The sequence below is a fragment of the Microcaecilia unicolor genome, chromosome 6 (assembly GCF_901765095.1).
Source record: "Microcaecilia unicolor chromosome 6, aMicUni1.1, whole genome shotgun sequence".
NCBI classification, from domain to species: Eukaryota; Metazoa; Chordata; class Amphibia; order Gymnophiona; family Siphonopidae; genus Microcaecilia; species Microcaecilia unicolor.
Window position 1 is genome coordinate 297,695,425 of NC_044036.1, and position 12,319 is coordinate 297,707,743.

The 12,319-nt window shown below is 40.2% G+C and overlaps 1 protein-coding gene across 1 annotated transcript in view; it reads right to left on the reverse strand.

The window, feature by feature from the left end:
- The window catches only part of LOC115473217 (myosin heavy chain, skeletal muscle, adult-like), a 49,929-nt gene that overhangs the window by 13,621 nt on the left and 23,989 nt on the right, over positions 1-12,319 (reverse strand). Inside the window, 22 exon segments of the mRNA XM_030207998.1 lie at positions 887-961; positions 964-1,009; positions 3,413-3,615; positions 3,618-3,801; positions 3,892-3,954; positions 3,956-3,983; positions 4,063-4,186; positions 4,189-4,207; positions 4,310-4,486; positions 5,415-5,546; positions 5,548-5,658; positions 6,264-6,371; positions 6,373-6,521; positions 8,278-8,349; positions 8,352-8,421; positions 8,743-8,866; positions 9,020-9,139; positions 9,220-9,305; positions 9,404-9,471; positions 9,587-9,784; positions 9,787-9,895; positions 11,706-11,876. Of these exon segments, the coding sequence (XP_030063858.1) occupies positions 887-961; positions 964-1,009; positions 3,413-3,615; positions 3,618-3,801; positions 3,892-3,954; positions 3,956-3,983; positions 4,063-4,186; positions 4,189-4,207; positions 4,310-4,486; positions 5,415-5,546; positions 5,548-5,658; positions 6,264-6,371; positions 6,373-6,521; positions 8,278-8,349; positions 8,352-8,421; positions 8,743-8,866; positions 9,020-9,139; positions 9,220-9,305; positions 9,404-9,471; positions 9,587-9,784; positions 9,787-9,895; positions 11,706-11,876 (2,437 nt within the window).

Below are 12,319 nucleotides of genomic sequence, written 5' to 3' on the forward strand. Positions count from 1 at the left end.
TGTTACTCCTTTACAAATATATTCACTTTGCATCTCCTCGTTACTTCTTTCTCTTTATACCCTTCCTCATGAATTCCATTCAACTGGCAAGCCATTCTTAGCTGTACTGTTCTCCATTGCTTTTTAATGCATTCTCCTAGACATTCTCGTTTTGTCATGCATTTTTTTTCCTTGATAGAATGTAAACTCTGGGGATCATGGACCGGCTCTTTAGATGTGACTTTACAGTGCTGGGTCTGCTTAGTAGCATTTTAGAAATAAGTAGTAGTAGTAGTAGTAATTTTCATATTATGTTGCGGAATTTAATGTGGTGGAGGGAGACCGAATAAGTATTCTCGTTTTAAAATTACTGAGGGCAGTGAAAAGTTTGGGCTGAGCCTAGGTCTAAGAACTGCAGACAAAACATTGTACCAAGTCACATAAGGAAGCATTTTTCAATCGAAGAGAGCAGCACATAAAAAATTCACACAGAAATCATTTCCACCTTTAGGTGCGGTATATAGAATACTCTAATTTGATATCTCAGCGCCTAAACTACGCACATCTAAGTACACCAACAAAACAGGGCGTAAATCCCGACACACACAGAGTTAGGCGCACTGGGCCCCAAACTACGAGTGTAACTTTGAGAATGCCCACTTCCCCGCCATAATGTTAGAAGTTGGGCACAATGTGTTAGAATATGCTTAGCGAGTTGGTGCGCGGCAAATTCTAATATTGCCACATTAGTGCTCATTATTGCTTTTAAATGCTGGTTATCAATGATGATTGGCTTGTTTAAGCCAATTAAGTTTTCACACTTTGTACTGAATATGCTTGGATTTTGACGCGGATCTCTAGGCGTGCTATATAGAATCCGGGGACAGTGCCTACATAGGACATTTACCATTTTCCGTCTGTAAGCGAGCTCTCTGAACTGTAAATCTGCAATGTCGCTGGTTCTCATCCTCCTTTGATTTAGTTCACTGAGTTGATCTTCTAAAGTTCGGCAGACTTTCTCGAGATTAGCCTGTAATTAAATAGATAAATTCAAAGTAATAAGACGTTAAAACAGAATATTAGAGTATTACCATAGTGGTCATTTATTGTAGAGGAAAACTCTCCTCAGGTGTAAATACTCAAAATTACTGTTGTAATATTAAGGCTGTAAAATATTCATCTATATATACTTGACTCCTCTAAAAATCAAACATTTATGGCTGATTTTAAAGGGCATTTCTGCATGTAAACAGCTTTTAGCTTTTAATACTTATTTTATTTAGATTTAAAACCTCACACCTTTTCATTGTTGGCCCAAGCTGAGTTACAGTCAGATACTAGAGGTATTTTTCTGCACCAGGGATTCAATGCAAAGACTTATTAGGGATTCTTTTACCAACAGCGGTAAAAGGTGGCCCATGTGGTGTCGTTGCTTGGGATTGCCACACACGCCGAGGCCACCTTTTTCGTCATGGGTAAAAGGTAGTTTTCTTAAAGAACCAGTAAATAGCCATATGGCTATTTACTGGGGAGCCCATACCACCTCCTATTTAGGAGGCGGTGAGGGCTCCAGTGTTAACCCAGGAGTAACCGGGCAGTGCCAGAAGCCAGAACTACCACCAGGCTCCTGAGTGAGCTTGGCAGTAGGGCCGATTTCTCGTGTGCAAACCTGGTGGTAGCTCTACCACCGAGTAGTTAAAAGGGCCTCTAAGTTATCTGCATTTAGGGCTGCAGTAAGTGCAAGCACATGCTTACCACAGGTTAAAATGGGTTACAGTAGGATGCACGGGCATCCTGTGGTACGTTTTGGGTCTGCGCATGCAAACCACACACTAAAAAATATTTTTGAATTTTTCTGGGAGGGGCATGTCTGGGGGCGGAGAATGGGCACTTCTGCACTAATCAGTTTGCGTGTCTACATTACTGTTGGCTAACTTATTAGCATGGGATTAGCAGGTGAGCCCTTACCAACTACAAAATAGGTGTAGGTAAGTTCTCACTTGCTAATTTTTTTTTTTTTTTAATGGCTGTGCACTACTGGCAAAATTAGTGCATGGCTGTTAATTCCAAAAATCTGAAAACTGGCCCTTTTCGGGCTGCAGTAAAAATGGCCTTTGTGTGTGGGAAAGACCTGTGTAAGGGCACGCTAGGGCCACTTTTTACTGCAGCTTAGAAAAAATTACCCCTTAATGTTTTAACATTGATTAATGGAAGTTATGGCTTAATTAGTAGATAGGTCATATGGAGAATAATGGGGCTTATGTTAACTAAAATGTGTTAATTAATGTTAATGCAGGTTGTTAAATGAGACTATAAATTTGTACCTGAGACTACAGAGATTGAGGTGATTAAGGTACATTTTTGTTTGTTTTATATGATTGCTATGATGGAAAAGCATCAATTATCCATCAGGTTTGTTTTTTATTTTTTTTTTTTTATTAAAAACTTTCTTTTGCAGAATTTATACTTTACTATCTGTATCATTTCTAACCTTCCATTGACTGGGTACAAACTTAAACTGTGAGCTCACTAGGGACAAAATATGTACCTGCATATAATATGTAAACCACTTTAGTTGTGCTATAGAAAGTTGGTATTTTGTATATAATGGTATTTTATATTTTATATATAATCATATTGATGCTATGAATTGGTGGCGTTTTATGCAGCTGTTCCTTGTCTGAAATTCCAATTTTATGATAAAAACCAGTTCTAAGTCTAATTTAATGCAAGAATGCATTCTTATATGCTTTCTTTACACGAGCAAAGATTTCTTTTCATTTGAACTCCTTGGGTTAGAATAATCAGGATTTCTTATTACAGTATTGCTTGCGTCGTTTTAAGGACTATTCCCTGGATTCTATATATGGCGTCCAAAGTTGTGCACGCAACTTAATTGATCAACGAGCCCTTAACTAGCAATAATTGGATGCTAACAACCAATTATTGCAGTTAATTGGCATCAGTTAGAATGTGCACATGCAACTGGCTGCACGATTTGCTGTGAGGCTCAGCGCCTATCTCTTATAGTGCGTATCTGAAAAGGGGGACACGTTGGGTGCCTTCCAAAAAGTTGGGGCCTAAGTTGGGTGCTGACATTTACACCTGCTTTTAGCAGGCATAATTTCAGCACCCAAAAGTTAGGTGCCAGATCTGCACCAAACACTATTCTGTAATGGGCGTGCTTCCTTTATAGAATAGTGCTTAGCGCTCGATTTTTTTCAGCGATGAATTTCGGTGCCACTTATTGAACTCCTTCCATTGTACTTTTCAAAAGTTGTTTTTTCTAAGTGGAATGCTTTCCTAACATAGATTAATCCATTGGAAAAGAAGCGCATTGAGATTTTTCAGGAATGCCCTTAGTACAGGAGTTTTTTTTAAGTTGAATTGTTAGTGATAATTCCAGAATCTAGATGATAGTTTTTCCACAAACCTTAGCTTTAGAGATAGATTCCATATTACTGGCAAGGTCATCGATTTCCATCTTCAGTTCACTTTTTTCCTTCTCCAGTTTTTGTTTCACTCGCTGTAAGTTATCAACCTGTTCTCCGAGTTCTGCTACGCTGTCTGCGTGCTTCTTACGCAAGGCAGCTGCTGTGGCTTCATGCTGCAGTGTGGCCTCCTCTAGATCTCGCGCATCTTCTGGAATTCAGCCTCCCGCTTCTTGTTCATCTCGATCTGAACAGAGGTTGCTCCACCTGCCTCCTCCAGTCTCTCGCTGATCTCCTCCAGTTCCCTGGACAGGTCAGTTCTTTGCTTCTCTGCTTTAGCTCGAGATGTACGCTCAGCCTCAATTTCTTCTTCCAGCTCCTCAATACGAGCCTAGATCATAGCAAAGAAGTAAAATGTTCACTAGTTTCTCAAAGTGAATGTCCTTTGTAATGGCTATAAATGATTGAAAGTATGTCTTACCTGCAGCTCTTTGATCTTTTTCTGCAACTGGGTTCCAAGTGCCTGTTCATCTTCAATTTTACTTAGGAAACTGGCTAACTTCAAAGTCTTTCCTTTGGAAGAAAGTAAAATATTAGTGCCAAACCAGCATGTAAATTTAATGCAATAAAAACTGATTGCACTTATGCTTACTTTTTAAGTTTTTCATCCAATTGTTGTTTGTCATTTTCTAAGTCCATGATGGTTTCCTGAGCTAATTTTAGATCGCCTTCTAGTTTCCTCTTGGACCTTTCAAGATCCATGCGAAGCTTCTTTCTTGTTCCAGAGAGCCTTCCAGCTAAATTGAAGATAAAAAAAGAGAGAAAAGGCTCTACTGTAAATGTTATGTCGGTAATCATCTCATGCTGACCAGGCTTCTTATTGATGCTTCTGTGCTTACATCATCCACTTGTTGTTCAAGCTTGATCTTTGCTTTTGTAAGAGTATTAACTTTGTCCTCTTCTGCCTGCAGGTCATCCAGAGTCTGCTGGTGAGCCTCTTGGAGGGCTTTCTTCTCTTTGGTCAGCTTAGCAATGCTCTCATCCAAGACTGCCATCTCTTCTGTAAGGTTTTTAACCTATCAGAAACAAACAAACATTTCTCTAGCAAATGTCTTACTAAAGCCACTGTATATTTTTTTTGACTCAGCAGTTTTCCCCTACTCCTGACGGGCTTCCAGTTCACTGGTAATCCGGGCCAGGATCCATTGCCATAGCCCTTCATTTGCAACTACACCCTCTGCTTTGTACTTCATCTCAACTAACTTTGTCCCCTAACCCCTAAGATCTGTGAATGAACATGAGAGACCTGAACTGAGGGGGGGGGGGGGGGGGTTGATTCCTGGTCCTTTGCATGGGTAGTAACATAGTAAGTGACGGCAGATAAAAACCTGAATGGTCCATCCAGTCTACCCAGCAGTCACACTGATTATCAATTCAAGATTTAAATCAACAAGGAATGTAATATTATATACTTGATCATAGTCTTCCTTGGTGTTTCTGGGACATAGACCATAGAAGTCCGCCCGTATAAATCTAGTAGTATAATTCTAAATGGAAACCTAGAATATAATTTATATGAGTCCGCTAAAACTGTAGAATTTGCTATTCAGTGTGGTTAAACCATACTCAGAATGCTTGCTGGCCATATGCAATGCTATAGTACTGTCTAGTTAATGCTGGGGAAGAGCTTGAGTGGAGCTGGCACTTAACTGGCCCAGCATTGAATATCCAGGCTTAATTCATGATATATAATATGTGAGATATCATAGTTTAGAGTGTTTCATATCAATCTTGATTTTTTAAAAACAAATAGTTCATAATTGCTTGCTGCACTGTTTAATACACATGTAATATTTGTACACAGCGATATTTTCAAAAAACATTTTTTAAAGCTTTCAACACGGCCAGGTCATTCTACTTCAATGATCAAATCCTAGCCTATAATAGATTAATTAGCATTATAGCAGTATAGTGGTTACGAATGTAGTTCTATTTATACTGTACCTTGTTTTCTGTAGCATGTTTCTCCTTCTCCACCTTGGCCAATGTCAGCTCAAGGTCATCAATGTCTTTCTTCAGTTCAGAGCACTCATCCTCCAGTTTCCTTTTCTTGGCTGTCAACTCAGCGTTAGATTCTTTCTTCATCTTCCAGCCTCTCATTCAGCTCCTTAATCTTTGCCTCAAGCTGGATCTTGGCTTTTATCAGCTGGTCACATCTTTCCTCAGCATCTGCCAGATTTTCAGCTTCCTGTTAATAAATTATTTTTGTAATGTTTATCATTGCCATAGAGTGTTTGCATTAAGTTACAGTATGTATTACTGTTGGTTACGAATGATTAAATTGCTGCTGTATGTCACTGTAGCAGAAGTCTCAGAAATGTCTCCTCTTGTGAACAGTAAAATAATGCTCCTTACTGGTAGCTCATGTTGATAGCTTCTCTCCCACCTTTAAATATTTGATTTTTGGGGGCCTCACCTAATAAAGTTCTTTTACTTATAACTTACTCTGTTGTACTCTCTTGCTCTTTTTTTGTTTTGTGTTTGTGTGTGGGTTTGTTTGTTTTTTGCTCAAGTTAAGGGTTTGATCTTTTGCTCCTCCTCTTCCCTCTCTTCCATCTAAAATGACCTTTTGTTTTCGTGACCTGTGTCATAGATTTCTTGCATGTTTTTTCTCATTTAATTTAATTGGTATCCAGTTACAGATATTTCTTTAGATGCCTCCAGGCCAAACCTCATCCCCCACGTAGGGATGTCCTTAGCTGCCTCTTTAATGAGGAAATAGATTTGCAAAGGTGGAAACTAGCACGAAAGTACCTGCCGTAGTTAGTAATAATACTGAGGATAGCTACGTACAGACTGCACTTGGAGTTGAAGGTCGTTCTTCTCTTGCAGGACAGCCACCATTTTTTCCTCCAGCTCCTTCCTCTTTGCTTCTGATTTTGCAAGTTCTTCTTTTGTTTTTTTCAAACTCCTCTTTCATGTTCTGCATTTCCTTCTCAGACTCTGCGCTCTTCAGCAGAGGCTTAATCTTGAAGTACAGCTTCATCCATGGCCAGTGTTTCACATTCATGAAGGAGCGGATGTTATACTGGAGGGTGGAAAATGGCTTCCCTATAAAGGAAATACACTATGATATGCAAAGTTCTCAGGTACAATATTCATTATACATATGGAGGGCAATGTTCAAACAGCCCATGAACCTGTAAAGCTTGTGAATAATATTTATTTGTGCATCTTGTAGCTAATTTTCAAGGGGAAGCCATATAGGTAGTTTCCCTTTGAAAACTGCCTACAAAGTCAGCACATAAGATAAACTAATGGACTTTGCAGTAGTTTTTTGTGCCAGCACCTGCTTTCCTAATATATCCTTTTCTCACCACCCCTACCCCTCTTATCTAAAGGTATGTGCATTCTTGAAGCCCACATATTTTTAGCTGGGCCTCTTCTTAACCAGATAAATATTTGTCCAGCCAACCAGTAGGCAAGGGGATTTTCAAACAGCAAAGTATTGTCTAAGTAATTTCCAAAGATACCAGAACAAATGTTTTGAATATCAAGCACACTAAAAGATAGAACATAATTCACAATTCCATCAATATAAGGCTTGGCCGAAACCCCTTAAATGACTGTGTAAATTCTCCAATTGACTTTGGCACTGTGGGTAATACAATTATGTAGGAGCCTCAGCAGTAACTTGTTTCACACAGGAATAAACCCTGTGGCTTGCCTGCATTGTTATCGGTTTCCCTTCCAAAACTTTTAGACTTATAAATCATATTGAAGAGTTGAGGACATGCCGGGAACTAATGGCGTCTTGATAAAGGACCTGTCGCCCTGATTCAGCGTGGTGAAACATGGCCCATGTTGGTGTGGGTCTGAATATGCTATTTTGAAACTGAAAAGATAAGTTTTAAAGTTTATATTGTTTTATATCACGGAAATATATGATTTATAAGTCTAAAAGTTTTGTAAGGGAACCTGATGACGATGCAGGCAAGCCACAAGGTTGATTCCTGTGTGAAACAAGTTACTGCTGAGGCTCCTACATAATTGTATTACCCACAGTGCCAAAGTCAATTGGTGAATTTAAGAAGCGTAGGGTTGTGGTATTAAGTCTATTGCTCTACCCCCGCAGTATATAAGTTTTTGGACTTTTGAACAGTGATTTAAATGACTATGCTCATATAGCAGGCATGTTTTATGAACACTTCAGTCACACATGAGTGGAAAACTAGAACACCTGATAAAGTCCAAGATTTCCATTTAAAAAAACAGATGCTCATTATTAGAGACTGTATATATTTTTTAAAACATTTTTTGTACACTGTGTGACAGTTCCTTACAGGGTCACCTTAAATGCCGAGCTCTAAAGTGCTCAGCAGGGAGGGTGTAGTTCAATCAGGGAGCACAAAAGCCCAGAGCACAGAAAAGCCAGAGAGGTCCAGGGAAGAAAGGAACAGCCCTCTACCGTAGGCTTTAACAACTTATGCATAAAGATCCAGAAGACTGGCTAAGGTAGGAAAAGGATTTCATTGGAACACTGGGAGATTCCTGGCCTTTGAGACCAGGCCTTTGTTTACTACTGACTTCAGGCTGGTGTACACTGAGACTATGAGGCCTGGCTGAAGCTAGATAGGCTTTATTCTTACAGTTAAGCTATCTCACATGTGAACAGAACAAGCTGCAGCATATAAATATTGAACAGGCCAATAAAGAGTTTTGTTTTATTTTTATGCTGTGGTGTGGCTGTGTCTATGGAAGCTCCCAGCCCCCACACCCACTATCACCTACTGCCTTAGGATTTTTTGTCATAGGTGGTGTGCTAGGTATGATAGATAAATGTATATATCAACAATAGTTGAAGTACTTTTTACCTTTCTGTCCATCATTCTCTTAAATTCTACCCTCATTAAGAAACCACGGCAGATAGCTTGAGTGGGGTAATACGCAGAGCTAAGCGTTCATCTCGCATCTCTTCTAGGACACCCAGAAGACCAGCTTTAAAGAACACCTAGAAAAGAGAAATACATGTTATGAATAACCTGCAATCTATAAGAGCAGTGTTATATCTCTCCATATCAATGACCATTTAGAGGTGAAGTTATCAACCTGGGCTCCATTATGATGTGTTGTTATAAGGACTCAAATCTATATTAAATAGGGATTTCTCACACTTAGGAGTCAAATGGTGGAATTCAATTCCAAGTGAAAGAAAACATATCTCAAGTTACTTAACTTTCCGTAAATTCCTAAAGTTGTTCCTATAGTGCTAAGTGCTAGAACTAGACTCTAGATGACATTGCAAGACAAAAAAAACTAGGGATATTAGTACCTTGGTATGACCAAATTTGTATTGAGTATGGTCAACATCAATGGACCCCAGGAGCTTCTCAGAAGCCTTCTTGCTATCAATGAACTGTCCCTCTGGAATGGCACTTGCATTTAAAACCTTGTATCTATTAGAGGAAAAATAAGGTCAAATTTTAATAAATGATGATACATTTAAAGGCTTCATTCACCCTGCATTTGACACTCGTTGCTTTTTGCATTAGGTTTAGGAGTGTTAAAGGTTACAGGCTTTTCCATTTTAACTAAAGCTGGATTCAGACCTTTGCTTGAAATCTCCGTAGAGGATTCTGCTGGGAAATCCCTTCCTGCAAATCCTGATCCCTTCAAGCACTCCATTACACCTCAGCTGGTGCAGCACAAGGTCATGTTCCATGGCACCCTTAAGAAAAGCAAAAAACAATGAAGCACACAGACTAGCAAACACTGCATCCGTCACTGCTTCCTGATTGTATTCTTACCAGGAGTTTTCGTTTCATTGGGAATGAGGCAGCGTACAAAATGAGGGTGAGTAGTTCTCAGATTGGTCATCAGCTTGTTCAAATTTTCCTGTAATTCCACAATCAGAAATAGAAGATATTTTATGATGCATTCATTGATATTATATTAAACTAATTTGTAATCTCTTCCTGCAATGCTCTAGTTACCCTGAAGAGGGCAGACACGGTCTGGAAGGAAGAGCCCTTCTTCTTACCACCTTTCTTGGCACCACCCTCTGAAATAACAAAACAAATGGGATTTTAAGTTTTAGTGTGTTTAATCGGTGCCTATAACACATGAAATATTTGCTGATCTTGGAATCAATAAACCAAATTAATAATAAAATTTACCAGCTTCTGTACTAGCATAGGCGGAGAAGAGGTAAGACAAAGTTTTCAGTGATGACTTCTGGTATAGCCCGATAACAGTCTCATTCAGGGGGTCCTTGTTCTTGTCCAGCCAACCAGAGATGTTATAGTCTACAACGCCGGCGTAGTGCACCAGAGAGAAGTGAGCCTCAGCCTTTCCCTTAACAGGTTTGGGCTTCGGAAGTTGTTGGATTTGCCCAGATGCTGGTCATATAGCTTGTTCTTGAAGGAGACATCTGTAGCCTTGGGGAACATGCACTCCTCCTCCAGGATGGAGAAGATTCCCATAGGCTAAGAACAAAATGTTCAAATAGGATAGTGTTATTATTCAGAAACAAGTTTCATTTCACCAGACCATTTATTACAGCATAAAGGGGTTTGTGCAGCACATAGTAGCACAATGAAGATGGTACTTTCAAAAGCTATTCACATGGGTAAAATAGCGTTTAATAATATCAATAGTGGCATAACAGAATTAAGGCAGAACTGTCATGTGGATTGCAGGGCTCTTGCAGTCGGACCCAGATTTACATATAGGAAACTTAAACCCCCTAATTTTACATACTGCATCACAAGTTAGGTGCTTAAATGGAAGTTAGGCGCCCCAAACAGGGGTAAAGGGCAGTTAGGCGCCTAATTGCATCTAGGCGCTATTCTATAAGTCAGCACCTAAGTGATTGAGGGGCTGTTTACTAAGCAGAGGTTAAGCCCAATGTGGGCTTACCACGTGCCAATCTGGAACTACCGCAGGCCCAATGCGGGCACCGGCGGTAGCTCCACCCCCCAGCACGTGGCATTTCCAGCGCTGGCAGAAATATTTGAAAATATTTCCGCACGGGGTTACCGGCGGTATCGCCACTACTGGGTTAGCGCGGGAGCCCTGTGCTCCCTCCACATGGCCAGCAGTAAGTTCAGTTTTACCGCATGGCCATTTCTTTTTTCAGCCTTTTTACCTGCTGCAGTAAAAAGGTCTTAGTGAACAGTAAAACCGGCCACTGCCATTACCGCGGGGCCCTTTTTTACCACAGCTTGGTAAGGATCCCTTAGTGCATAACTGCAAAAGGGGCCTGCGTGTGGGTGAGGGCCGGGTGGGCACATAGCAGGTCAGACTTATAGAATACTGTAAGTTGTGCATCTAGGCGCCAACATTAACAACTGCCTTTGACATGGATTAAGTGTTGGCCCCATAATGGAATCTGGTCACCAGGTACCATTATATAATACTATCAGTGCACAGATTTTGGGCACCTAATTTTTAGAGCCCTTTATACAACTGCCCCCAAACTGTCTATGAAGCAAAATTTTGAAGGTGACATAAGAGGTGCAAGAAGGGCCTGAAGAAAGAAAGGAAGCCTGCTGCCCCTCTGCCATGAATAGCTGATTACTCGGCAGCAATAGGAAAGCAAATCAGCCAGTGCATTGTCAGGAACCCTGCCTCCATCTCCTGCACGTGAAACTCAAGCAAAGGGTATGGCTGCTGAGCCTGTGCATGCAGTCTGGCTCACAGGCCCCACCGTGATTTTCTTTCTCTGTTGTTGCTGCTGCTGGGCTCCAAGCCAGCCAAAAAGCGGTGGAGAAAGGAGACCTGCAGATGGGTGCAAGAATCTGAGGTAGGATATAGTGGAGGGGGAAGCAGGCAACCCTGTGAAAGGGACCACTGGGGCGAAGGTAGGGGGGGCTATTGTAGGAGGGTGCAGAAGGAAACTACCCAGGAAACGCTCAATATGGATAGGAAGGACAAGACCCAAGAAAGTGCCCTAGTGAGGAAAGAACGTTTAAATGGGCAGTAGGAGACAGTGGGTACTTCTAAATTTAGTACTATGGTTGCAAAATCTTAAATCTGGCCCTGCTTGCAGCCAGTTCTAGCTTTTTATATATACAAACGTAATATATTTCTTCAAAATTAATTATGCTTAATTAAAATCAGTTCAATGAAATAAGTTCATTCATTCATTTGCAGTAATCAAAAGATATAAAGTCTAGAGAAAGGAAAAGTAAATGAAAGCATGTGTATATAGAGAAACACTTATGTATCTCAATTCGCATACTATGTTGCTATTTTGTACAATATCCTGCAATATTTGTGAATTCTGATAACTACCTTCTCAATAAGCTCAATGCAGGCAGCCAAGTCCATTCCAAAGTCAATGAATGTCCATTCAATGCCTTCCTTCTTGTACTCCTCCTGCTCCAGGACGAACATGTGGTGGTTGAAAAACTGTTGCAGTTTCTCATTGGTGAAGTTGATGCACAGCTGCTCAAAGCTGTTGAACTGAAAATAAGGTATACATAGATGATAGATATCATACCTAGCTGCTAGACAGGTCTTTAAAGATACAACATATATTAGCATTCTCTGCACTGTGCCTGTGCATTTTGAAAAATACTAACCCTTATTCCTGTCTAAAACTGAGTTGTACTGATTGGCTAGTAGGAGATACTTTTCAACATTATTGTTAAACTCATAATCCACTCTGTTTTCCTATTTATAATAAAGCATAAACGTCTAATTGATAAAATTTATCTATTTCAGGAAGATAACTAAAATTATGAATGTGCTACTCAAAAACATGATAAACCTTTTTTTTTTTAATTTCGCAGTTCCCTCACTGCAAATGTGTCGCTATAAACTGTTTAAATGTTAATGAGCATGCACTTAGGAGTCCTTTTACCAAACGGAGGGAAAAGGGGCCCTTGCGGTGGCATCGGCACGCG